Source organism: Equus przewalskii, chromosome 26, assembly GCF_037783145.1.
Source record: "Equus przewalskii isolate Varuska chromosome 26, EquPr2, whole genome shotgun sequence".
NCBI lineage: Eukaryota > Metazoa > Chordata > Mammalia > Perissodactyla > Equidae > Equus > Equus przewalskii.
In genome coordinates this window covers 38,186,115-38,210,084 of record NC_091856.1, presented here as the reverse complement: position 1 = coordinate 38,210,084, position 23,970 = coordinate 38,186,115, and the positions used below count along the sequence as shown (strand labels likewise).

Here is a 23,970-nt window from a genome sequence, read left to right as displayed (position 1 = left end):
GACACTGCAACCTGGTCCAGGTGCCCACGGAGTTGGGGGGCTGGGTGTGAGAGATGCTCACAAACAACCCCCCGGGGCTGGTTTCCCACTGTGTGCCGAGCCCGTGCTGAGGGCGTCCCAGCCTTCACTTCCTCCACACCCCGAAGACAGCAGAAGGGACAGGGACGGGAGTGGTGGTCCTTGCCTTTCTGGCTCCGCAGATGGATGGACGGACGCCAGGGAGGAGGGAGCTGAGCCCTGTGGGATGAGCAGACTGTGGCCTTTGTGTCCCTCCTCCTGCCACCTCCCACGGCTGCAGGACAGGCGCAGTGTGTGCAAAGTGGTGGAGCTGCCCTGACAGCATCAGCCCCGGGCCACCGACGCCCTCACTCCTTCAGACACAGGGCAGGGCGGCAAGGAGGCTGCGTGGAATCTGCGGGAAAGACTCCAGAACTTTCAGGGAGTCCTGGTGGGACAGCTGGGCTGGCCGGGGCAGCCGTTCGCATGAGTGGCCACCGGAGGACACACATGACAAAGGGGCACCAGCTACCCCGCCTCTCCTCCCTCTGGGCCCCTGCAGTCACGGCCCTGGAGAAAAGGCCACTGCTGCTGCTGACCCTCGTCCTGGGCCTGGCCAGTGCCCAGGAGACTCTAGAAGAAGTGCCAGTGCAGCCAGCCTTCGATGCCCAGAAGGTAGCCGCGTGGGTCCGTTACCGGACTCAGCCACGGGACGAGGGCATGGGGCAAGTGTCGCAGGGGCGGTGCTCCGGGGCCAGGCAGGCAGGAGCAGGGGGCAGGACATGAAGGGAGAGAGGCTGGGTGAGGGGCGAGGGAGTTTCAGGCTTAGGTGCAGCCTCCCTGGAGGGTCAGCTGGTGCTCGGGCTCCTGCACAGCCCGCCCTGGCCCTGGGCTGCCGGGGGAGGGGGTTAGCTTCCCGGGAGCAGCAGCAGTACAGTTCACAGCAGTCGAGGCAAAGCGCCCAGACCCTGACGGTGGGGCCCAGGCTGGAAGAGGGGTCCTTGGGCACCTGGCTGAGCACTGGCAGGGTTGCCACCACTACGATAGGAAGGGGACAGTCCCGGGGGCAAGGAGGGGCCAGGTCACTCCTGCCCTGTCCCACCCCACCTGCCCATCACCCATCACTGGGGAGCGTGGATGGTGCTGGGCGGGGGCAGCAAGAGCAGCTCCAGGACTCGGGGGCTATTCCAGGGTGCCCCTCACCCTCCCTGGACTGGCAGGGCACAGAGAACCCACTAAGGGCCACGCTTGGACGAGACACAGGAGGTGCAGAAGGAAGGAGGGGTAGATGACGGCAGTCGGAGAGAGGGAAGAATATTTACAAGAAGGAAGTGGTCCACTTGTCCCCCGGCCCGGGGCCCACGGGCACTCGCCGGGACACCCTGGTGGCCTGTGACCTCCCCCAGCAGCACTCAACACTGGCACTGGGGCCTGAGAGCCAAGACTGGAGGCTCCGGGTGCCACACAGCCGGGACCCTCACCCACCCTGCCCTGCACTCCTGCAGGTGGAGGGACGCTGGCTGACCGTCCAGCTGGCCTCCAGCCACGCACACCTGGTGTCCCCAGACGACCCCTTGAGGCTCGCTCTCCATTCCATCCGCAGCCGGGACGGGGACCTGGAGCTCATCTTATTCTGGACGTAAGCGTGGCCCTGCAGCTCCTCACAGGGTCCTCGTATTCAGAGGCCTCCCAAGGGACAGTGACCAGTGGTTAGAGCCAGAGGGACACACGGCCCTGAGCTGGGGCTCGAGACCCTGCCTGACAGGGCTGAAGGCTAACTCCGGAGGCCCCAGAGCTTGACAGCGAGGGGCCAGCAGGAGAGGCACACAGCTGGGGCCTTGGGGCGTGCCCTCCCTGCCTTGGAAGCTGGAGAGGCCTGGGTGGGGCTGTGCTTCCAGCCCTGGTGGTTGGTTAGGAAAATCTGCAGTGTGACAAGCTGTGCTGAGCTCAGTGACACTCAGGACAGTCTGTGCTGGACATGGAAGAGGGTTCCAGCCACGGCCTTTCTGATGTCCGGCCACAGACACCACTGCAGTGGCCTGTGTGGTCCCAGGGTCTGTCAGCACACAGCGCCATCCCCACCCCCATGAGAAACTGAGGACCCCAGGGCAAGGGACCAAAAGGCTTGGTTTGTGTAGAGCGCCCAGATGACCTGGCCCCCACCCAAGCCCTGAAACTCCGAGCCAAGCACGGGCCCCAACCCCTTCCGGGAAGTTTGGCTCCATCCCAGAAACAAGGCAGCCCGGTTCCTCGCTCCTGCCCTCCAGCCCCTCTGGCCACATCCCGGATCCCCATGGGTCTGCCCTCCGCCCCTGAGCTGGGTGGCCCTGTCGAGCCCAGGGATCCAAGAGCCTTGAGTGGACACCGAGGACCTCAGCTGGGGACGCCTCCAATGTCCCCCTGGGGCCTGAGCCAGCACCTCATGGGGGCCAGGAGGCAGGGGACAGAAGTGCACGTGTCAGCTCCTTTCCCTTTTCCCAGAGGAGAGGGGGTGTGCAAAGGCGTAAACGTCACCATCCATCCAACTGGGCTCCAAGGCCAGTACCAAGGCTCCTGTGAGTAGCCCAGCCCTCTCGCCTGGGCCCAGCGCGGGGGTATGAGGGTCGGGGGATTGGGACACTCGAGGCCCGAGGGCTGGGGGAGAGGGGCGTCACCTGTCACCAGCCTGTGGTCTCCCACAGTTGAGGGAGGCGGCAGCATGCACGTCCGCTTCGTCAGCACCGACTACAGCAACCTCATTCTTTACGTCCGCTTCGAGGACGACGACGAGACCACCAGCCTGTGGGCGCTGCTGGGTAGGTAGGGGCTGTCCCCAGTGCTGGCCACACCCCACGTCTGTCCAAGGCTGGGGGTCAGTGACCTCTGCTCTGAGGGTGCAGTACTTCCTTCCCCCTCCCCTCAGGTGGGGCATCACACGCTTGACCCATCTCCTGCCTGCCACATGCTGGGCCTGTCCTGGGAGCCTGGACTCTGGGTGGACAGATGGAAAAGCCCCTCCCTCATCCGCTTCATGGGGGGAGGGCCAATGCGGCTTAGGGCTTCAGAAAGTGGAAGTGTCCCAGGGACCAGGGTGGCCTTGGTGGGCCACACAGTCCTGAAGGCTGGACAGAGGTGAGGGAGGGGCCAGGCGTATCCCGGAGATGGGGACCGACAGAGCCAGAGCCCCAGGGTGCGGGCCACACACCAGGGGCCCAGGCAGCTGAGGTCATCGGGTTGGGGGGGCCTGGTCACTTGGGCAGCAGGCAGCTGCGTGTGAAGTGAGGGCTCTCTGGGGGTCCTCACCCGTGGGGATAGGGCCTGATCCCCCCCTTGGAGGAGCGCTGTGCCTGCTCTGCCAAGAGCTGACCCGCTTTCAGAGGAGACGATGCCGCCAGGGGACGGGAGCTGCGGCCACTGCAGCAACCGGGCAGAGGGCCTCGGGGCTGGCAAGGAGCTGGGAGGAAAGTCAGAGCCTCGGAGCTCTCAGCCCCTCGCCACCAGCCCCTCTGATTTCAGCCAGAAGAATGGTCGGGGACCCCGCATGGCTGGGGAAATACCTCGAGTATGTCGCAGAATTCCAGCTGCAAAAAGCCCCTGTCCTCAACCTCGATGGTAAGCGCTGCCCTTGGCATTTCTCCTGGCGCCCAGGCGGGCCAGGCCGGGGTCTGGAGCCTCGCTTTCCAGCCTGGAGCCCCCGCAAACAATAACAACCACAAGACCAGAGCAATTGAAACCGTAGCCAGCCTCCACAGGGGCCTGATATGGTCAGGCCTATGCTGGGTGCCGCCCCGCCAGGTCTCTTGAAGCCTCTGTAATGTGGTGACGTGGGCACAGTGGTCGTCTCTATGTCATGGAGGTGGACACTGAGGCTCAGAGAGGTTCAGAAACAACGCCAAGGTCACAGTCAGGAGGAGGAGCTGGGAGGCACTGGCCTCTCCCCTGTTCCCCTCCCCCGTGCATCATTCAGTCAGTCAACAAGCACATGGGCCAGGCCCAGCTCCGGGATTGGAATGCATGTGGACCAAGACATTCTCCAGCCCGCGTGCACCTTACATGGGACATTGTAGTTCAGTCAATTTGCTAGAGACAAGTGCTTCAGAGGAGGGAGCCAAGCGGGCTGGGAGAGCCGAGGGGTAGGCAGGGTCTTGTGGGTCTTGAGGGTCATCATGAGGGCACGAGGGCCATGGCAGGATGTGAGCTGTCATCGGGGTGCTGGATGGCAGAGGGCAACGTGACCCCAGGGAGAGATGACGGTTGCATGCTGTGTGACTGACTGACCGATTGCTTGATTGTCTTCAGATCCCCTCCCTGTTCTCTTCCCTCCACAGCCCAGTGCCCCCCACCTGAAGCCTAGGTGGGCCCAGCCCCTGCGTCTTCCTGCTGCCTCCCTTCCCGCCCTGCTGCCCTCGCCGCCCTCTCCCAGCCTTCCCCACAGCTTGCCCAGGGGCATTCTGATCTCCTCTGCCACCCGAAGAAGCCCCTCCAGCCTGGGCCCGGACCCTGCCTCTCTGTGCCCCATTCCCAGCCTCTCCTAGCCTGGCCCACGGGCTTGAGCACACCCTGGATGGCGAGGAGGGGACGGGTGGTCCCCCAAGCTACCAGCAGCAGTCAGCACAGCGTTACAGTCCAGCAGATGGAGTCACCCTCTGTGTCCTTCAGGGACGGCTGTGAGGGGCCGGGCTGGCACTCCTCTGACCTGCCTTCACCTGCATCCTGCTCTGGGGCGGCTCCAGAGAGGTGCTCTGGGCTCCGTGAGCCAGCACAGCACGTCCCTGCCCAGGTCAGAGGGGCCCTGAGTGGCCGTAGCGCCAGCCCATGCCTCCAGAAGAGCCAGGCGAGCACAGGCCCGTGTACCTGCCCAGCAGGTGAGCTGTGACGGGTCACCGCCCTCTGCTCAGAGCCGAGGTGGGGCTGGGGCCTGGGTGGAAGTTACCAACAGCTGCCCAGGCGGCCACCCACCAGCAGGACAGGCTCTTAGGAAACTGGGTTGGGGCCTTGATACTTATCGTCTGGAAATGCCAGAGACAGGTGTGACCAGGTCCTGCCCAGAATCGTCCTCAGCAAGGGCAAGGCCCCCGGGAGCCCACACCTCAGCGAGGCGACTTCCACTGCTGCCATGGCCAGCCATGCGAGGCCAGCATGATGGAGCGAACCGATTGGCCACCTGCGTGGCTTCCACCTGCAGCGCACGCACAAGCTGGGGGTGAGCAGGTGCTTAGAGCGCAAAAGCTTTCCTGGGAGCCAGCAAACCCAATCAGAAAAACATAGCGGACAATTATGACCACAAAGCACACACTCCTGCAGTCAGCGAGCAGCTGCGGAATTCGCATGGAGAGACTTAAGCACATCTCCTTACTCTGCGACCCTGAAAACTGGCTTGAATAATAAACATGTGAGATCCCTGCAGAATCATCACACTGTCGATACCTAATAATCTTCAAATTAACCTATACATTTCAAACAAGCAATCAATATTCCAACGGGATGTTTTCTCCCAAGTGCAAACTGGAGTCTAAAATCCACAGGAAAGAATAAAAACTTTGAAATCTTTTAGAGAGAAGAGTAACGCAAATCGGTCTACCATTTCACCATAACTGATATGAAAGTACAGGGGTTAAAATTGTGTGGCATTGGCTCAGGGACAGAAAGAAAGGTCAGTGAAACCGGATATAAAGTCAAGAAATGAACACAGGAAGTATAACAACTTCATAGATTACACAGATAATCCATCTTACAAAGTATTGTTTATTCCATAAATCGTATTGGAGGAAATGGCCAAGATATTTGGAGGAAAAAAATAAGGTTAGATCTCTAACTCTGCACATTATCTTAGAATTCATTCCTGATTAATTCTGAGTAAAAAGAAAGCTTGAAAGTTCTATAATATCTATAACATGGGGATGTCAACACCACAGATGTAGATATCGAGGGAGAAGACGGTAATTGTGAAAACCTTGGACTTCGGTCCATCAAAAACATCACCAACAAAATGAAAATACAAAGGACAACCTGAAATTAATGCTTTCAACAATGGTGACCAAGGGCGCACATCACATCCGTGGGTCTATTTACATCACAGCTCATCTGAGGACAGAAGGACACTGTGTCAGAACCACGAGCAAGAGATGCAGACCGGTCATCCGCACACACACCAGTCATGGGCCAATATAGGTCAAAAGAAGATTCCATTTCATAAGTAATACAAGGAAAAGAGATACCATTTTTGCTTATCAAATTGACAAAATGAAAAAAATTTTAAACGTCCATTAGCGCCCACCAAGTGGGGAGCATGCTCTTGTGAGGAGAGTGGAAATGGGATGGGCCATTCTGGGGTCACCCAGTTTCACAGCCCTTTTATTTTGTTTATTTATTTTTGAGGAGGATTGGCCCTGAGCTAACATCTGTGCCAATCCTCATCTATTTTGTATGTGAGCCGCTGCCACAGCATGGCTGCTGACGGATGAGTAGCGCTAGGTCCATGCCCAGGATCCAAACCCGGGCCGCCAAAGTGGAGCACGCCGAACTCAACCACGAGGTCGCCAGGGCCGGCCCCCACAGGCCTTTTAAATAGGCTTGTTCTTGGACCTGTGACCTCCAGACGTGAATGAGTTGACCTGTTTTCCTCCTGCAGAAAGCCAGGAGTTTACAGTGCTTTCACGTTGATCCCACGGCTTTTTTAAAGCAGAATCTTAGGACCCTCTCAGTCCGTCTCCCAGGCGTGTCCACGATTGGCAGGAAAAGTCGTGCCTGTCCGTCTGAGCTCAGCGCCTGAGCGCTGCTCGCTCCCACTCCCCGGGGCTGACCCGAGATAACTGAGACCAGCAGCTGCAGACGCAGGGCCTGTGGCTAGTGCCGTGCCTGTCTTATCTGTTTGGAAACAAGCATAGATTGTTTTGATTGAGCTGCTCTGTCCGTTCTGTCCCGTGAAGTGCTTGTCAACACTCCTCACTGTGTTAGCGTGTGAACGGCCGTGACTTGGGGCTGCGTCCTGCCTTGGTTGCCGGGGCTGCCAAGACGGAGTATGGCAGGCGGGCGGTGGAAACCGCAGAAGTTTACTTCCCGCAGCTCTGGGGGCTGGACATCCAGGGTCAAGGGGTGAGGTCAAGGTGCTTGTTCCTCCTGAGGCCCCTGTCCTGGGCGTGTGAACACCGTCTCCTCCCTGTGTCCTCCGTGGTCGTCCCTCTGTGCACGTCTGTGTCCTGATCTCCTCCCCCATAAGATCACCAGGCCTATTGGATCAGGGCCCACTCTACTGACCTCATTTTATCTTAATCAGCTCTTTAAAGGCCCTGTCTCCAAATACAGACACATTCTGGGGTCCTAGGGGTCAGGACTCCAACATATGCATCAGGGAGTGGGGTAGGACACACAATTCAGGCCATAACACTTAGTAACCCTGCTTTTACTCCCACAGAAGAAGGTTAAGAAGAGAGCCTTATTGGGGCTGGCCAGGTTGCATAGTGGTTAGGTTCGCGTGCTCTGCTTCAGCCGCCCACGGTCCACAGGTTCAGATCTCAGGCACAGACCTGCATGCCACTCAACAAGCTGTGCTGTGGCAGCATTCCACATGCAAAATAGAGGAAGGTTGGCACAGATGTCAGCTCAGGGCCAATCTTCCTCAAGCTAAAAGAGAAAGATTGGCAACAGATGGTAGCTCAGGGCCAATCTTCCTCATGAAAAAAAAAGAAGAGAGTCTTATTGTGGCTTCAGACCCTCCACCCAATACGGACTCTGGGTCCCTTCACTGTCATGAACCAATGGTCCTGAGCTCTGGCTCAACAGCTACAGAAAGCCTCCTGCAGGGGATGGCCCCTCTCCTGAACCTCAGCGGAGGGCGCTCCCGGCTGCCCATGTCTTCCTTGTGCTCTGAGCACTTTGGAACTTGCAAAAGAAAGGCCGTGAGCGGCCTCATCTCCCTGCTACACCTCAGGCTTCTTGAGGACGTGATTCTGATTTTCACTATTTTCTCCCCTCACTGCATCTGCGGACTGCCTCCACTGCAGAGCTCAGGACATATCTTTTTAAAACAAATAAATCAAATGCCCATAGCTTTAAAAAAATGAACTTGACATCCCTCTTTGTAACAATAGAGGAAAGATAAGCATTTGGCAGAATGCCTCTAGTTCACCCACATCCGACCACGTACGGGACAGACTGAGGCTGCCCCAGGGGTCAGGTGCAGGCACATACGCCGAGGACCACCCTCCACCCTTCAGGAGTGGGCTGAGGAATGTTTCGATTTTCCTGTCCATTTAATCCTTGGCCCTCTGGTGTATATAGATATATATTTTGTTTTTTTCTGAACTAGAGTCTTTCTCCATTTAAAAAAGTTCTAATTCTTGCCTCCAAAATTATCTCCGAGTCATCTACAATATACAGATATTAACACCACTGTGTATTAAACATTAATAACCATCCTTCTACTCTTTATCTGGCATTGGCCAAATTGGAGGGTTCAAAACGGCACAGAGAAAAAATTCTTTTGGACGAGTGTGAATTTTTATGTCTCTGTAGAAACCGGAAAGGGTTCAGACGCCCTGTGTCCGAAGGAATTGCTGCGGCCGGCCTGTGGGCGCGTCGGGCGCGTTAGGGCCACGGTCTCCTCTTGGGGTGCTGGGCCACCTTGACGAACTGAACCTGCGGGGGCGGGTAGAACGTCACATCCCAGTTGTATTCCGGCGACAACAGCTTGGTGGGCTTATTCAGGAAGAAATATTTGTTCAGATGGTTTTCGTAGCTGCTGTTCAGCCCATTTTGCTTGTCCTGAAGCACCCCTTTCAGATATTCTTCGATGAGGTTTAAAACCTGCTGGGGTGTGCCCCCAACGAAGGCGCTATCGTAATAGAAATCCCCCTTCCCATACGGGATGTAAGCCGCTGACCTGCGCCTCCTCTCGTAAGGGAAATCCTTGGTGCTTTTAAAGTACCACCAGGCGTGGAGCTGAGCGACGGACGCGCCCAGGGTCTCCACGCCGACGTCACTCTGGAAGATCTGGTTGGTGGCCATACTGAAGAGGAAGTCGACCTCGCCCTGGATGTGCTGGACGATGTGTTCGCCCAGGTTCCTCATGCGCAGAAGGTTGAAGTCCTGCCACCAGATCTCTTCTCGCAAAGTGAACACTTGGAACGTCTGAAGAGGCCCCGGGTCCACGTCGGGCATCTTGTCTAAGTCATCCACGGTGATATAGAAGACAACCCGATAGCCAGTCATGAAGTGCTTCTTCGCTGACTCTAAGAACCGCTCCAGGTACTGATCTGCAATCCTGCAAAAAACACACGCACGCACGCACCAAGGAAGATGCTCATTTCCCAAACGTTCCTGGAGAACACGCGCCATCAGACGCGGCATCTGCCGCGTGAGTCGCTGATGCCACAGAACTCCTGACAGGTAAGGGAAGGGAGGTTAGGTCCATGGTTTCAACTGCACTGGTCAGTGAAAGACATCGTGAACTGGGGGGCCGGGGGGAGCGGGGCTGAGAAAAGCCTTAAAGTTTTGGAACAACTGTTGGAAAGGGAGAAAGAGCACTAAATGCGTACTAGTAAAGCGATAGCCCAGGGTGTTGGTGACCCAGCTGTGGAAGGAGAAATGACCTGTCACATTTGCTGTACAGGACAGCCAGAGGCAGTGGCTGCAGTCACTGTGAGCAGCCCTTTGGAGACCAAAGGTCTACAGCTGCTCATTGCACTTTTCCAAGATAAAAAAGGACAAAGGCTAGTGGTCCCTACCTGCCGATGGCAAAGACAGCCAAGCCCATTGTGAGGTTCCGATTTCTGTAGTGCTTTCCTAGGACCCGTCTATTGAAGGTGCCTTCCCATATGACTGGAGCCAGCCAGTCCGTGGTCGTTATGACATCAGGGCGTCTTCTGTGAACAAAAAGGAAGCAAGTGATGCAGGGGCCGCCTTTGCTGTGACAGCAGCTGAGGCTGCCCAAGCGACAAGGCCGAGGCTCACAGGGCGCCCCCTGAGTGCTGGGCGGGGGTTCCAGCGCATTGCCGCTCATTTCATCCTTGCTGTGCCCTCTGCAGAGAGCGCCTCTAGCATCCCTGTTCTTCACATGGGAAACAGACGCTCAGACTGGTCAAGTGAGCTGCCCAGCGCCACAGAGTCAACATGTGTGAGTCAGGAGGCGAGATCCAGCCCGTTTCTGCTCTCGTCCTCACACCACCCACCTTTTGAGCCCAGGAGGTTCCTGCTCTGACGTCTGACTGCAGCTTAGACGTGAGCGCCCAGAGTCAGAACATCCTCTGACTGCCGTCTGAAGCCAATGCTGTGGACAGCACCGCTGCTCCCTCACGCCCGGGCTCGCCTGCCTCCTTCTCCCTCTGCTTCTCCTTTCCCTGAAAGATCTGGAAGAGTCTTTCGTTTTTTTACCTTCTCCCTCATGCTTTAAGTGCATCAGTGCAATCCAGCAGAAAACAGAGCAAGACATTAGATTTGCTTCCAATAACAACAAAATGACAACAGGATTTATTTATATTAAGATATGCAAAGCTGGTTCAACATTTGAAAATCGTTCAATGAACCTACTGTAGCAAGCGAAGGACAATCAACTGACACAGAAAAAAAAGCCTTATACGAAGTCCAACACCCATTCAGGACAAAAAAGAAAAGCTCAGAAACATAGGAACAGGGGGGAATGACCTGAACTTGATAAAGGGCATCTACAAAACTCCTAGAGCTAACGTCGTACTCAACCGCGAAAGACTGAAGCCTTTCTCCCCATGATGGGAACAAGGCGAGGACGGCCGCTCTCCCCAACTCTTACTCAACAGAGCGATGGAGTCCCAGCCACCGCAACAAGGCGAGGAAAGAAGATGAAGCGTCAGATTGGAAAGGAAAAAGCAATATTGTTCCTATCTGTAGATAAACTGATTGTCTACATAGAAGATCAGCATATACAAAAAATCAATCTCATTTCGATACACTAACAATGAACATGCAGACACTAAATTTAAGAGCATGATGCTAGTTACAGTTGCTCCCGAGAAAACAAACTGCTTGGACACAGCTCTGTGCCCACTGGCAGTCCGTCTCCCTTCCCCCCGCCCCTGAAACCCCTGGCAGCAACTAATCCACTTTCTGTCCCTGTACATCTGCCTCGCCTGGAAATGTCATACGAATGGAATTAAATCCTGTGTGGTCTTTGGTGTCTGGCTGCTTTCACTTAGCACGTTTTCAAGGGTTATCTGTGTTGTGGCGTGAACCAGTGCTTCATTCTTTTTATGGCCGAATAACATTCCATTGTATGGACATTGTTTATCCCTTCATCACTGATGGACATTTCAGTTGCCTACATTTTCAGCTGTTATTAATAATGCTTCTGTGGACATTTATATATACAGTTTCTCTGTGAGCATATGTTGTTAATTCTCTTTGGTATAAACATACAGGTGGGATTTCTGCATCATACTGAAATTCCACGGTTAACTTTTTGAGGAAATGCCAAATTGTTTTCTACAGCCGCTGCACCAGTTTACATTCTCACCAGCAGTTTATGAGAGTTCAAATTTCTCCACATCCTTGGCAACACTTTTTGTGGTCCAGCTCTTTGATTCTAGTAATCCCACAATCCTTCTCCATCCCAGGGTGTGAAGCGGTTTGTCGGTGTGAACTTGATGTGCAGTTCCGTGATCACTGGTGACGTCGAGGACCTTCTCATAGCTTATTAGCCGTTTGTATATGTTCTTCGGAGAAATGTCTCTTCAAATCCTTTGCCCATTTTTTATTAGTATTTTTCATTTTGTTGTTTAATTGTAAGAGTTCTTTATATATTCTGGATGCTAGACCCTTCTCAGACACATGATTTGCAAATATTTTTCCCATTCTGTGGGTTGTCGTTTCACTTTCTTGATAGCATCCTTTGATTCACAGAACTTTTTAATTTTCATGAAGTCCATTTTACCTACTTTTTCTTTTTCTTTTTTGCTGTGTTTTTAGCTTATCAGATTGAGGAAGTTCCATTACTAGTTTGTTGCATGTTTATATTACGAAGGGATGTTGGATTTTGTCAAACAATTTTTCTGTATGTAGAGAGATGATCATGTGGGTTTAGTTTTTATTCTATTAATATGATGTCAACTTTGGTTGATTTCATATGTTGAATCAACCTTGCATTCCTGGGATAAATTCCACTAGTTTGTGGTGCATAATCCTATTTATGTATTACTGGTGCTGGGAGCCGTGGCTACATCATTTGATCGGCTGTTTGACAGGGTCCAGCCGATTAACGCCGAGGGGTGCAGGGCCGCCCCTTGGTGAAGAATAACCGGCCAGCCCCTCACATAGTTCTGAAACCTGTGCTGCTTCTAATTGCCCTTCATTCCTCTTCCTATCTTAACCTCCAGTTTTCACTCCTTTGGGTGGCTGCTTGGGAGGCACTACCTCCTGGGAAAATTAGATATAGTAAGAGAATGTGACCACCTGCAGGTAACTTTCAAGATATTTTTCAGTTAATTAATGGATGAGCACACAGTCCCATTTGAGACAATCAGAAAGGAGTCCTGCCCAGATAAGATGTCGAATTAGGTTTATGGCCTCCATCTGGTTAATGTTTCCTTCTCCCTCCAGTTCTTTGTCTAAATATACATATGCATCGTCCTTCTAACTTTGCTGGTTAATTGGATGATCAAGAAGTATCTATATATTATTCTTGACCTTCTGCTTTCTGTTAAAATGTTATAGAGGTTTTCTCCTAAAAGCAATAAATAATAAATAATTGGTGAGTAGAAGGGCCGAGGGGTGCAAGAATGCCCCTCGGTGAAGGATGGCCGGCCAACACCCCCGATATTTTCTGAATTATATGCATGCTTTCTATCAAGGTTATGTGTATACTTATTTCTCTTTTTTATTCTTGAAGATATATAGTTTAGTTTAGCTTTTCAGCCCTTTACTTTACTAACAATATGATACTTTCTCCGGCAGTGTACTTAAGGGACCGTTAGCTCTACAATCTAAAAGACAAAGGAATGCTTCCACCCCCTAAAGGGCGCGAAAAAGTAAAGATGTTTAACTGTCCGCTGAGAATGCAGATAGCCCTGGGGATAAGACTCCCTGGAGTCGCCTTTTGTTCCCATTAACCATCTACACTAATGGCGTAAATGATTGAGGGAGGCAGGGATGGCTCCACCAGGATGTAACCAGACAGACTGCTGTCCTGTCCGGAGGCCTGGACCTTCTCTCTTTGATTTAACTTTACCGTGAATTACAACAGATGCCTAGGTACCTATCTCCTTTAGTTTAGAGACAACAAACACTAGTTAATTGCAGAGAAGACGATCATTAACCTTATGCTCTATAGAATGGAATGCTAATAAATATTCTTGTGCTCGTTTTTACTTCCTTATCTCTCTGAGAATATTTGTAAAACTATTTCTGTACTAATCCTGAAAAATATATAAACGACACTTGTGCACAGTAAAGTCGGACTTGCTAACACCAACCCAAGTCTCACGTCCCCTTTATTTTCCCCCTCCCTCCTCGCGCCGACGCCGTCCATCCCTCAGGAACCTGGACTCCGCCGGGGCGGGACCCCGGCATACTGGGTTTGGTTTTCTAGCATTTTGTTGGACATGTTTGCGTCTCAAGTCACAGGAACCTGGTCGGTATTCCCTGCAACGTCTCTGTCTGGTTTGGGGATCAGGGTAACACTGGTCTGCTAGAATGAGCTCTCTTCTAATTTGGGGGAAAGTTTGTGAAAGATTCGTATTAATTCTTCTTGAAACATTTGCTTGAATTTGCCAATGAGGTTATCTGATCCTGGGCTTTTCTTCATGGAAAACTTTTTATTACTAATTCAATCCCTTTACTCATTATGGATCTACTCAGATTTTCCCTTTCTTCCTGAGTTTTTCTAGGAATTTGTCCATTTCACCTAGGTCACCTAATTTGTTGGCCTCCAACTGTTCACAGTATCCCCTTATCATCATGATTGTTTCTGAAGGGTGTGAGACCCTTCACTCCTGATAGTAATTTGTCTTCTCGTTTTTCACTTGGTCAATCTAGTCAGAGGTTTGTCAATTTTGTTGCTGTTTTCAAAAAACCAATCTTGGTTTCATTGGTTTTCTCTATTTTTCTGTTTCATTCATTTACTCTTTAATTTTTATCACTTTTTCCCTCTGCTTGCTTTGGTTTAATTTGCTCTTCACTTTCTATTTCCTTAATGTGTAAAGTTAGGTTATGAAGTCGAGCTCTTTCTTGTTTTTAATGTAGGCACCCACAGCTATAAGTTTCATTGTGAGCACTGTTCTCGCTGCATACAAGAAGTTTTGGTATATTGTGTTTTTATTTTCCATCACCTCGAAGCATTTTATGGTTTTCCTTGTTGTTTCTTCTTTGACCCATTGGTTACTCAGAGTGTTTTGTTTAATGTCTTCACATCTCTGACTTCCCCAAATTTAGTTTTTTACTGATTTCTAATTTTATTCCATTTTGGAGAGAGAAAAGTTTTGTATGATCCAAATCTTTTTGAATTTATTGAGACTTATTTCATCACGTAACAATAAAATGGTCCACCCTGGAGAACGCTCCCCGTGCACATGAGAAGAGTGAGCACTCTTCCGTGCTTGGAGGAATGGTCCACCCTGGAGAGCGCTCCCCGTGCACATGAGAAGAGTGAGCACTCTTCCGTGCTTGGAGGAATGGCCCACAGAGGCCTCTTGGGTCCAGTCTTCAGTGTTCTTCAAGCTTCCATTTCCCTGTTGGTTCTCTGTCTAGTTGCTCTGTTGTTATTGAAACTGAGGTGTTGAAGTCTCCCCCTATTTTTGTGGAGCTATTTCTCCTTTTAATTCTGTACATTTGTGCTTCGTGTATTTTAGACTCTCTTGTTGGGTGTATACATGTTTCTCACTGTTACAGCTTCTTGATGGATTAACTCGTTTATCATCATAAGATGTCCTATTTTGCCTATGGTAGCAATTTTTATCTTTGTCTATTTTGTGTGGTATTAGTAGCCACTCCAGCTCTCTTCTGGTTATTGTTTGCATTGTACACCTTTTAGTTCAACCTAAATTAGGTTCACGAGTGTCTTTAATCTAAAGTGTGTTTGTAGCCAGCATATTGTTGGATCATTTTTAACCCATTCTAACAGTCTCTGCCTGTTCATTGGAGTGTTTAATCCATACACAACATGTAACCACACAATGGCTGTCTTGCTATCTGTTTTCTATCCGTCTTCTTTCCTTTTCCTTCTTTTAGACTTCCACTAATACCTTCTATGGTGGTAAATAGATATTTTCTAGAGTAACATTTGAATTCACTTCTTCTTTCTTTTGCTGTATATATTTTAGTCATTTTCTAAGTGATTGTCTTGGGAATTATAATTAATAGGTTAATTTGTAACAATCTAGATCAACTAAGGTCAACTTAATTTCAATAGTATACACAAACTTCACATCCGTATAGCTCCATTTCCTTTCCTGTCTTTGTGCTGTTACTAGCATACTAATTACATCTTTATACATATTGTAGCCATCAACACAGATTTATAATGATTGCTTTATGCAGCTGTCTTTTAAATTAGATAGGAGAAGAAGGGAATTACAAACAAAAATATATTTAATCTGTCTTTTATATTCACCTGTGTAGTTACCTTTGCTGGTGTTCTATATCTCTTTCCTTGGATTCAAGTTACTGTCTGGTGCCCTATCATTTCAGCCTGAAGGACTCCCTTTAGTATCTTTCATACAGCACTTCCGCTAGTGATCAATGTTCTCAATTTTTGTTTTTCTCTGAATGTCTGAATTTCTTCTTTTTTTTTAAGGATAGTTTTTCTGGATGTAGAAGTCTTAGTTGATGGTTTTTTTCTTTCAGCATTTTTTACGCTTCATCCCACTGCCTTCTAGCCTCCACGACATCTGATTAAAAATCACCTGTCAATCTTCTTGGATCAATTCTCTCACCGCTTTCAAGATCCCTCTTTGTCTTTGGGTTTGATGGTTGGACTGTGATCTGTGCAGCAGCGGAACTCTGAGTTTATCTCCTCTGGAGCCTGCTGAGCTCCTCCGGTTTCTGATCCTTCCTTCCGCCTGCTCAGGTCTACGGCGAGCTCCTCCAGTGGGCTTCTTATTTCAGACCTGGCACTTTTCAACTCCAGAATTTCTATCTGGTTCTTTTCTTATAATTTCTAGACCTTTATTGATGTCCGCATGCTGATTTGGAGTCTTTGCCCAGTAAGTCCAGTCCCTGGGCTTCTGCAGGGCTAGTTTCTGTTCATTGATTTTTCCTTCTGTACAAACCACCCTGTCCTGTTTGTTAATTATTAGTTGAAAAATAGATAATTTATATAATATAATGTGCCAACTCTGGAAATCAGGTTCTCCCTAACTGAGCAGAGATTTCAGTGGCCAAAACCAACAAAGAATACACTTTACAAAATTAGTTCAGAAAAGTCATTAAACAAGCAAACACAACAACAAACAGCCAAATAAACCCTGGGGAGGGCGGGAGAATCTGACTTAAGGTCACTGTGGAGCTGGGCAAGCTACAACACCACAAAGCACACTTTTCTTACTGAGAGTCAGCTGTTTTTCTTGAGCAAATGCTCCCTAGATTGTTGCGAGCATTTGGTTAATTTCCAGACTTCTGAAGAGTTGATTATAACAATTTTTGCAAGTTTTCTCATTGGTTTTATGGAGGAGAAAAATTGGAAGTTATTGCTCTATCATTTTTGGTGATATGCTCAAACACAGTATTTACAGAAATGCAAATTGAAGTGCAATATTTTAATTAACAGTTTGCCAAGAATAAAAGGTTTTATGATACTTTGATTATTAAAGGGAAATTTAGCAACCTACATCAAAATTTTAGACATCTGCCTTCTTTGACCTAATGACTCCGTTTGGGGAATTATCCTACAGATAAACTTACTTCCAAGAGCCCCGAACTGTGAGCAATCTCACGCCAGTAGGACAGGGGTCACGTGAACTGTGGTGATAACCAGGAAGTAGAAGACCGCACGACCCGCGCACAGACCAGGTCCCACTCGGCTGCCGAGCGGCATTTTCAAGCTGCCACCAGAGATTTTCTTTCACTGAATAAACCAGGAAGGTTAAGCCCAGAAGAACATGTCAGTATTAGCCTTAAAAATTAAAACCCCAACTACTGGACACCTCCCAGGACAGCTGTAACTCGGTTGTTGGAAAACAAACCCATGGCTCCGAGTTGCATCCTCCGTGAGTGAGCAGATGTTGTCGTTCTCACCTGGGACGAAACCAGTCTGAGAGCTGAAGTTCTTCCCCTTGGTTCCTGAGCGTGAAGGGAAAACCGAGTTATTTTGAGTAATCCATCTGTTCAACACGCGTTTCCTGAGCCCCCGTGGCACAGCAGGGGCTGCTGGGTGCTGGTTCTACCCCTGGGAACTCACAGCCCAGCCCCTGCCCTTGGGGAGCCCTCAGCAGAGAAGGCGGCCCTAGGCAGATGCAACAGTCCCAGTGGGAGGTGCTGATGGGAGTGGCGGGGCCCTATAGGAGCTTAAGTGGCACGTTCCACCCAAATTTGGGGCCAGGGGAAGCCACTGGGAGAGGAGATCTCACCTGGGTCTGGAAGGAAACAGGTGGTCAGGAAACAGATGTAGAGTGAGGACGTGACGGCCAGAGGGAGGAAGGCAAGAAGGAGTGTGTTGTCAGGAGGAAGGATTCAAAAACCAAAACTAACAGCAGATTGGAGAATGTGGATGCGGACAAAATGCAGGTGAAGTTCACCCACCCGTCACCCCTGAGTGGCTTTGTCAAGTGTTGATGGAAAGGGTTGGAGTGGGAGTCAGGAGTCCACTTCAATTTTCATTTAAACACATGAGTCATCTAGAGTTTTATGGTGGTTTTAAGTTAATTAATCAATTAATGGGCTTATTAAGCAACTTCCTTCTGTAACCTTGGGATATTTCGTGAAAAAGAGAAATTACTTTGAGAGGACACCTGTCCTGACAGTGACAGAGGTGAACTTTGCCTCAGAGACTTCGGTATTAGATTCCCCAGGATCGCCCGTGCCGACCATCACGAGAACGGGAAGTGACTTTACTAAAAAGTCGCCCTTCCTTAGAAAGTTGGTCTGTGAATCCCTGGGGTCCTAGGAAACCATCAACGAGTAGAAAACGTGGCTGGCTGGAGAGGGGATCCCGAGGCCAAGAAACCATCACTCTCGGAGGAGATGCTGCACCTGCAGCAGAGTCAGCCTGGTCCAGGCCAGCAGGGGCAGGGCCGAGCCAGCGAGGCTCAGAGACGGACGCCCCCGGCTCCGTGTCGTTTACTCCTTCACAGCGGGCCAGGACCACCAGCCCAAACCACAGTCTCACACCTCCCATCGCTTTCAACGTGGGCTGCACAAGCCCGTTTACAGCTTGGTCTACAAACCCCACAAAACTGCGCCCAATGTCTGCTCACCGGGGAGAAACCCAGACCGGGCTGCCCTTCTGGGTGGCTGTCCTGCCCCAGTCTCTAGGTCCGCTGCCCAGTGAAGCCTGTTGTGCAACGCTGCCCCCTCATGTCCTGTCCTGCCTCTTCCTCCATCAACACCAAATGCACACACATATGCACGCGCACTACGGACGCACTAATCCACACGTAGAGGTGCAGGTGTGTAGACTATTTCTGAACTGACAGGCAAGAAAGCCAACAGAGGTTGCCTCTAGGATGTCAGCCTTTGGTTTTCTGTTCCTCTTGGTTCCGTCACCATTGGAACCCACCCCCGGTTCCTGCCAGCTTTGCTTTCCAGTTTGTAGAATCTTTATTTAACAAAGATTCTTGCTCAATGAGATGCCTCTTCTGTAGGGAGGTTTGCCAGACAGAATCCAGGCACCCATTCGATTTGAGTTTCAGATAAGCAATGAATAATGTTTTAGCGTATGTCCCAAAATATCACATGGGGAATCATGGCTAAAGTGATTCGTTGTTTACTGAAAATTCGTATTGGATTTTATTTGCTAAATTTGTCAGCCCTATCAGTAAAACTTATTCTTTAAACAAAAGAAATCATTTAAAGTTTTGAATTTGAACAAAGACCTATTGCAATCTGAATAACAAAAATTCTAGAATTCAGACGCATTCACTCTCTTTTTAACCAAATCATACTGACACTATTCACAGGTGTGAGGCCACAGCTGAGGGTAACCTGTCATTGTCACCTTCAAAGAGATGATCTTTACACCGTGACCACTGGCCAGGAATCCTTTCCTTAAGGTGAAAGGCACAGGAAGACACACAACACAAAAGACATGATACCCAAGAAGCAGGATTAATGTTTTCTTCTCTGATTTTGCATTTGCTTTTCTTTATTTCTCCTTCTTTTTTAATACTTTATTTTTAGAGGAATTTTACAGAAAAAAATTGTAAAGATGGAATCCCTGGCACCCAGCCCCCCACCATCAAAAATTTGCATTTGTGCCGTACGTTGTGCAGTTACTGAAGCAACATTGACACACCATTATTGGCATGAGTCCGTGCTTCTGTCAGACTTCCTTCGTTCTGCCTCATGTGTTTTTCTTCTCCGGGACCCCATTCAGGACCCACATGATGCTCCATCCTCACGTCTGCTTCGGCTCCTCTTGGCTGTGAGTTTCCGGACTGTATCATGACATATCTGTGCTGACGCTGACCCTGCCACCTGGCTGAGGTCGTGTTTTCAGGATTCTCCAGTGTAAAGCTGCTCTTTCTCTCCCTTTCCACATGGTCATCTTTATGAGAAATGCTGTGGCCGCCGCGCAGAAGGAGCAGGGGTTATGTCCACCTCCGCGAGGAGGGCATCTCCACCAATTAATTAGAATTCTTATGAATGGGAAATTTGTCTCTTCTCTCTCATTTTTTTTTAAGATTGGCACCCGAGCTAATCTGTTGCCGATCTTCTTTTTCCTTCTTCTTCTCCCCAAAGCCCACCAGCACATAGTTGTATATTCTAGTTGTGGGTCCTTCCAGTTGTGGCATGTTGGACATGCCTCAGCGTGGCTTCATGAGTGGTGCCATGTCTGCGCCCAGGATCCGAACTGGCGAAATCCTGGGCCACTGAAGCAGAGTGGGTGAACTTAACCACTCAGCCATGGGGCTGGCCCCTCTCGCATTTATTTATTAGTTTATTGAATCATTTATTTAAGTCAGTGTGGACTCACGGATTTGTTTTATAATGTGGGTTATAATCCAATACTACTTTATTTTCTTGCTCAAATTCTTCCGACTTTACCCACTGGGAGCTCTTTCACTTGGCTCCTGCATTCCTTTGACATACTCTCTTCAACACAGAGGATTTGTTCTTTTTGAGAATTTCCTTATATTCTGGCACTATTAGAGCCTCCAGGCCCATCTTGTATATTTCCCGCCCCAATCCTAGAATCAGCCATTCTACAGTTTGTTTTTTAGAATATTATTAGAAACTAAGGTTTGGGGCTGGGCGTGCTCGCGGCTGCTGGGGGCTCTCAGCCGAGAGAGCGAGGGAACGCACGTGTGCGCACCCACCCTTGCGAGACGGGGATCTAGAAACATGTCCACGTGTGACTCTGTGTTGTATGAAGCTGAACAAGAGTGCAGGCCGAAGTCTCCAGCGCTAACCTGTCTCCACATGGATCCAGAGCCGCCGCCGGGACCCCCTCAGGCAACGACCTGATCAGCTGGGGAGGCGCCGTGTGCAGCTCCCTCAGCTCCACTCCTTCCCCGCATCTCAGGGAGCTGGCTTCAGGCATTTCCGAGACCCTTAGATCCTTTTGTCACATTCAGCATTCCTTCCCAGAGCCTCTCCGCCTCCTAGAGGACTTTTTGGTTTATATGTAACGTCCACTCTTTGCGCTGCAGAATGCTGTGCGTTTGAAAAGCGCAGTGTCCATCATTACAGGATCATACAGCATAGTTCCACCCCCGCAAAAGATCCTTCCTGCCTCACCTCTTCACTCCTCCCCGACTCCCCACCTCCCGAAACTTCTGGCAACCACTGACTTTTTCACCATCTCCATGGCTGTGCTTTTCCAGAATCTTGTACAGTTGGAATCAGACAGTGTGCAGCCTTTTCAGACTGGCTTCTTTCACTCAGTCACACGCATTAAGGTTCCTCCATCTCTTTTCATGGCTCGATAGCTCATTTCTTTTTGGTGCCAGTAAGGTTCCACTGTCTGGATGGACCGCAGTTGGTTTATCTGTCCACCCGCTGAAAGACATCTTGTTTGCTTCCAGTTTTTAGCAATTATGAATAAAGCTGCCACAAACACCTCGTGTGGGTTGTTTGAGGACGTAAGTTTTCAAATCACTTGGATAAATACTCAGGAGCCCGATTGCTGGGTCATTGGAAAGACTATATTTAGCTTTTTAAGAAACTGCCACGCTGTCTTCCGAAGTGACGGTACCATTGTGCATTCCCACCAGCAGCACAGAGAGTTCCTGCGTCTCCACATCCTCGCCAGCATCTAGTGTTGTGAGTGTTCGGGACTTAACGTCCTTCTAATAGGTGTGCGATGGCATCTCATTGTTTTAATTTGCAATTATCTAACAGCATATGATGTTAAGCGTCTTTCCATATGCCTGCTTGCTATCTGTACAACTTGTCTCGTGAAACGTCCATTCAGATCTTGCCCTTTATTTACTTTTTTTTTTGAGGAAGATTAGCCCTGACCTAACTACTGCCAATCCTCCTCTTTTTGCTGAGGAAGATTGGCCCTGAGCTGACATCCATGCCCATCTTCCTCTACTTTATATGTGGGACATCTACCACAGCATGGCTGCCAAGCGGTGCCATGTCCGCACCCGGGATCCAAACCGGCAAACCCCAGGCCACCGAGAAGCGGAATGTGCGCACTTAACCGCTGTGCCACTGGGCCAGCCCAAGCTCTTGCCCATTTTTAAAGTTAAGTTGCTTCCTTACTGTTGAATTTTAAGAGTTCTTTGCATCTTTTGAATACAAGCCTTTGATCAGATACGTCTTTCGTAAAGGTTTAATTTTTAAAGACATTCTCTCTCACAGTAGGACTACTTCTCAAATAGCATCTGGGAAGACTGCGTGGCTTATAAAGGAGACCATGCGGTGTGGGCACGGAGGAAGGAAGAATTGGAATTTTTCTATATAAGAGAATTTTAGCAGGTCAACAGATGCGTTCCCCCTACACACACGCTGCCGTAGCCGGTGGCTTTTAGTCTTGTTCGCATCAGACACAGATGGGACTTCGAGACAGTTGACAGCTTGTCTGAAATCGCGACCCAGGGCTGTGCCTTCCCTAGCTTTGGTTTTTCCTCATGACATTGATTACGTGAAATACGACCTTGCTGACATTCTGTTTTATGTTTATTGTCTGCCTTCGCCATCTGGAATGGAAAACTCCATGCGGGCCGGCGCTTTGGGTTCCTGCCCCTCCCTCAGCCCCTGGAACAGAGCCTGGCCCCCGGACAGCTCTCAGTAATAAGTGTTGCACGTTTGAAAATGAAGGAATTAAAGGATGTATCCTTTGCTTTGTTCAGAGACGAGGTAATGTCTGATCAGTTTTGAGAGTGTTACTAATATCTTTGGACAAAACTCATCAGTTTAGAGCATCTCTGCCGGTCATTACAGGTCATGATTCGTCAATATTTTGTATTTACCTGGAATAACGCTCAACCACCATGAGTGATAAAACACACGAAATCATTAGCAGCATTTTTTTTCTTTGAAAATTCATCGTCTCCTAGAGGAAAAAGAAGAAAAAAGTAGATTGTAAATGGTAAAAAGTGACACCTTTGCTGCCTTCCAACGATGGATTAATGGACTCGTTGATAGACGTGGGGACGCCACCTAAGGATCTGCTGGGAGCACTCAGCCTCAGGGCAAACGTCTGCTCGCTGTGGGGAAACCGCTGTCGGCTGGAATCTCCTCAGGGCGCTGCCCCTCCTCTGCCTGAGCGCCCGCAGCCTTGGACACTCCTGATTCCCTTCAGTGTCCACCCTGACGGCATAAGAGAAATGCAGTCAATCTCTCCAGCAGACGGCTGTGGAACTGAACTGAGCTCTTGACGGGGAAGTGTTCCTGGACTAGGAGGAGGTCACCTGCCCCAGAGTTGGCTTTTTATTCTTTTTCCTCACAGAAGTAGTAAGATGGATCATTTGTCCCAAGACTAGGGTTGTCTGAACACATGAGCTCCCTCAGAGGCAGATGCTTGTAAACAGGCATTAAAGTCTAACTTCAAGGCATTCAGTTATAACACGGAACTTCTGGCTCCAGCCGATGCCCAGAGCTTATCTTGGAAGTTTGACATGGGATTTCTGTTCACAAGCCTGTAGCATTCTGTGTTGAACCTGGAATAAATAGAGGTCTCTGGTCCTTCATTTCTTCATTTCTCCACATTCATTTAATGAGCAAGATGCTCTGGATCTGCACCAGCCAACCCAATAGCCACTGGCCACATGTGGCCAATGAGCACATGAAATGTGACAGGTCTGACTTGAGATGTGCTGTGAGTGTACAAAACACACTGTGTTTTGAAGACAAACACAGGATGAAAGGAAGAAATTAAAATATCTTGTGAATAATTTTATATTGATCACATATTGGAACAATATTGGAGTTAAATACAAATATATGATAAAATTTAATTCACCCGTTTCTTTTTACCTTTGGTAATGTGGCTACTAGAAAAGTGGACATTATAAAAGTGGCTCACATTCTATTTCTACTGGACAGTTCTTCTTTAGACAACACCACACTGGGCTGGCTTCCGTTGGGCAGTTTCATGTCCCCACACTGTGACGCTGACCATCTGTTAAATTCCAGGGCATTAGAAATGCCACCTGGATGACATAGGAAAGGGGTCTTTCTAGCAGTGTGCCCTGGTGACATCACTCCCAAGGCAGGTGACACTTCTCCTGCTATCATCGGACTCTCCCATCTCCCCAGTGATGGTCCCGGTACCTTGGTGAGCCAGCCAAGGACGTCCTATGAGGATGGACGTTTTCCAAGCGTTCTGTCCTTGGGTCTCTGTACAGTCATGAGCCTGATGCTATGCCCTGCTCTCATGGGCCAGAGCCTTCTGTGGGTGGTGACGTAGGCACACCCTTTGATGAT

At 49.8% G+C, this 23,970-nt stretch overlaps 2 protein-coding genes across 7 annotated transcripts; one reads left to right on the top strand and one right to left on the bottom strand.

Moving 5' to 3' along the window:
• The first annotated feature begins 252 nt into the window (after nt 1-252).
• LOC103540797 (lipocalin 1-like) lies at nt 253-13,406 on the top strand. Of its 3 annotated transcripts, none has more exons than XM_070594920.1 (6): nt 317-672; nt 1,503-1,636; nt 2,479-2,552; nt 2,679-2,792; nt 3,493-3,588; nt 11,562-13,406. In XM_070594920.1, the coding sequence occupies exons 1-6, from the start codon at nt 484-486 to the stop codon at nt 11,615-11,617; spliced, it is 663 nt and encodes a 220-aa protein (XP_070451021.1). In that variant the 5' UTR covers nt 317-483; the 3' UTR covers nt 11,618-13,406. The 3 variants fall into 3 exon arrangements, with proteins under 3 accessions (XP_070451023.1, XP_070451021.1, XP_008505688.2); XM_008507466.2 differs by lacking the exon at nt 11,562-13,406 and adding an exon at nt 4,305-5,531; XM_070594922.1 differs by lacking the exon at nt 11,562-13,406 and having other exon boundaries at nt 253-672; nt 3,493-3,815.
• Nucleotides 8,378-23,970, bottom strand: GLT6D1 (glycosyltransferase 6 domain containing 1). 4 transcript variants are annotated; one of them, XM_070594919.1, is made up of 7 exons: nt 23,818-23,970; nt 22,515-22,597; nt 17,121-17,217; nt 16,840-17,002; nt 10,146-10,322; nt 9,702-9,839; nt 8,378-9,238 (listed from the first exon to the last, which is right to left on the bottom strand). In XM_070594919.1, exons 3-7 carry the CDS (start codon nt 17,137-17,139, stop codon nt 8,563-8,565), a joined length of 1,173 nt encoding a protein of 390 aa, XP_070451020.1. In that variant the 5' UTR covers nt 17,140-17,217; nt 22,515-22,597; nt 23,818-23,970; the 3' UTR covers nt 8,378-8,562. The 4 variants fall into 4 exon arrangements, with proteins under 4 accessions (XP_070451020.1, XP_070451017.1, XP_070451018.1 ...); XM_070594916.1 differs by lacking the exon at nt 16,840-17,002 and having other exon boundaries at nt 17,173-17,217; XM_070594917.1 differs by lacking the exons at nt 10,146-10,322; nt 16,840-17,002 and having other exon boundaries at nt 17,173-17,217.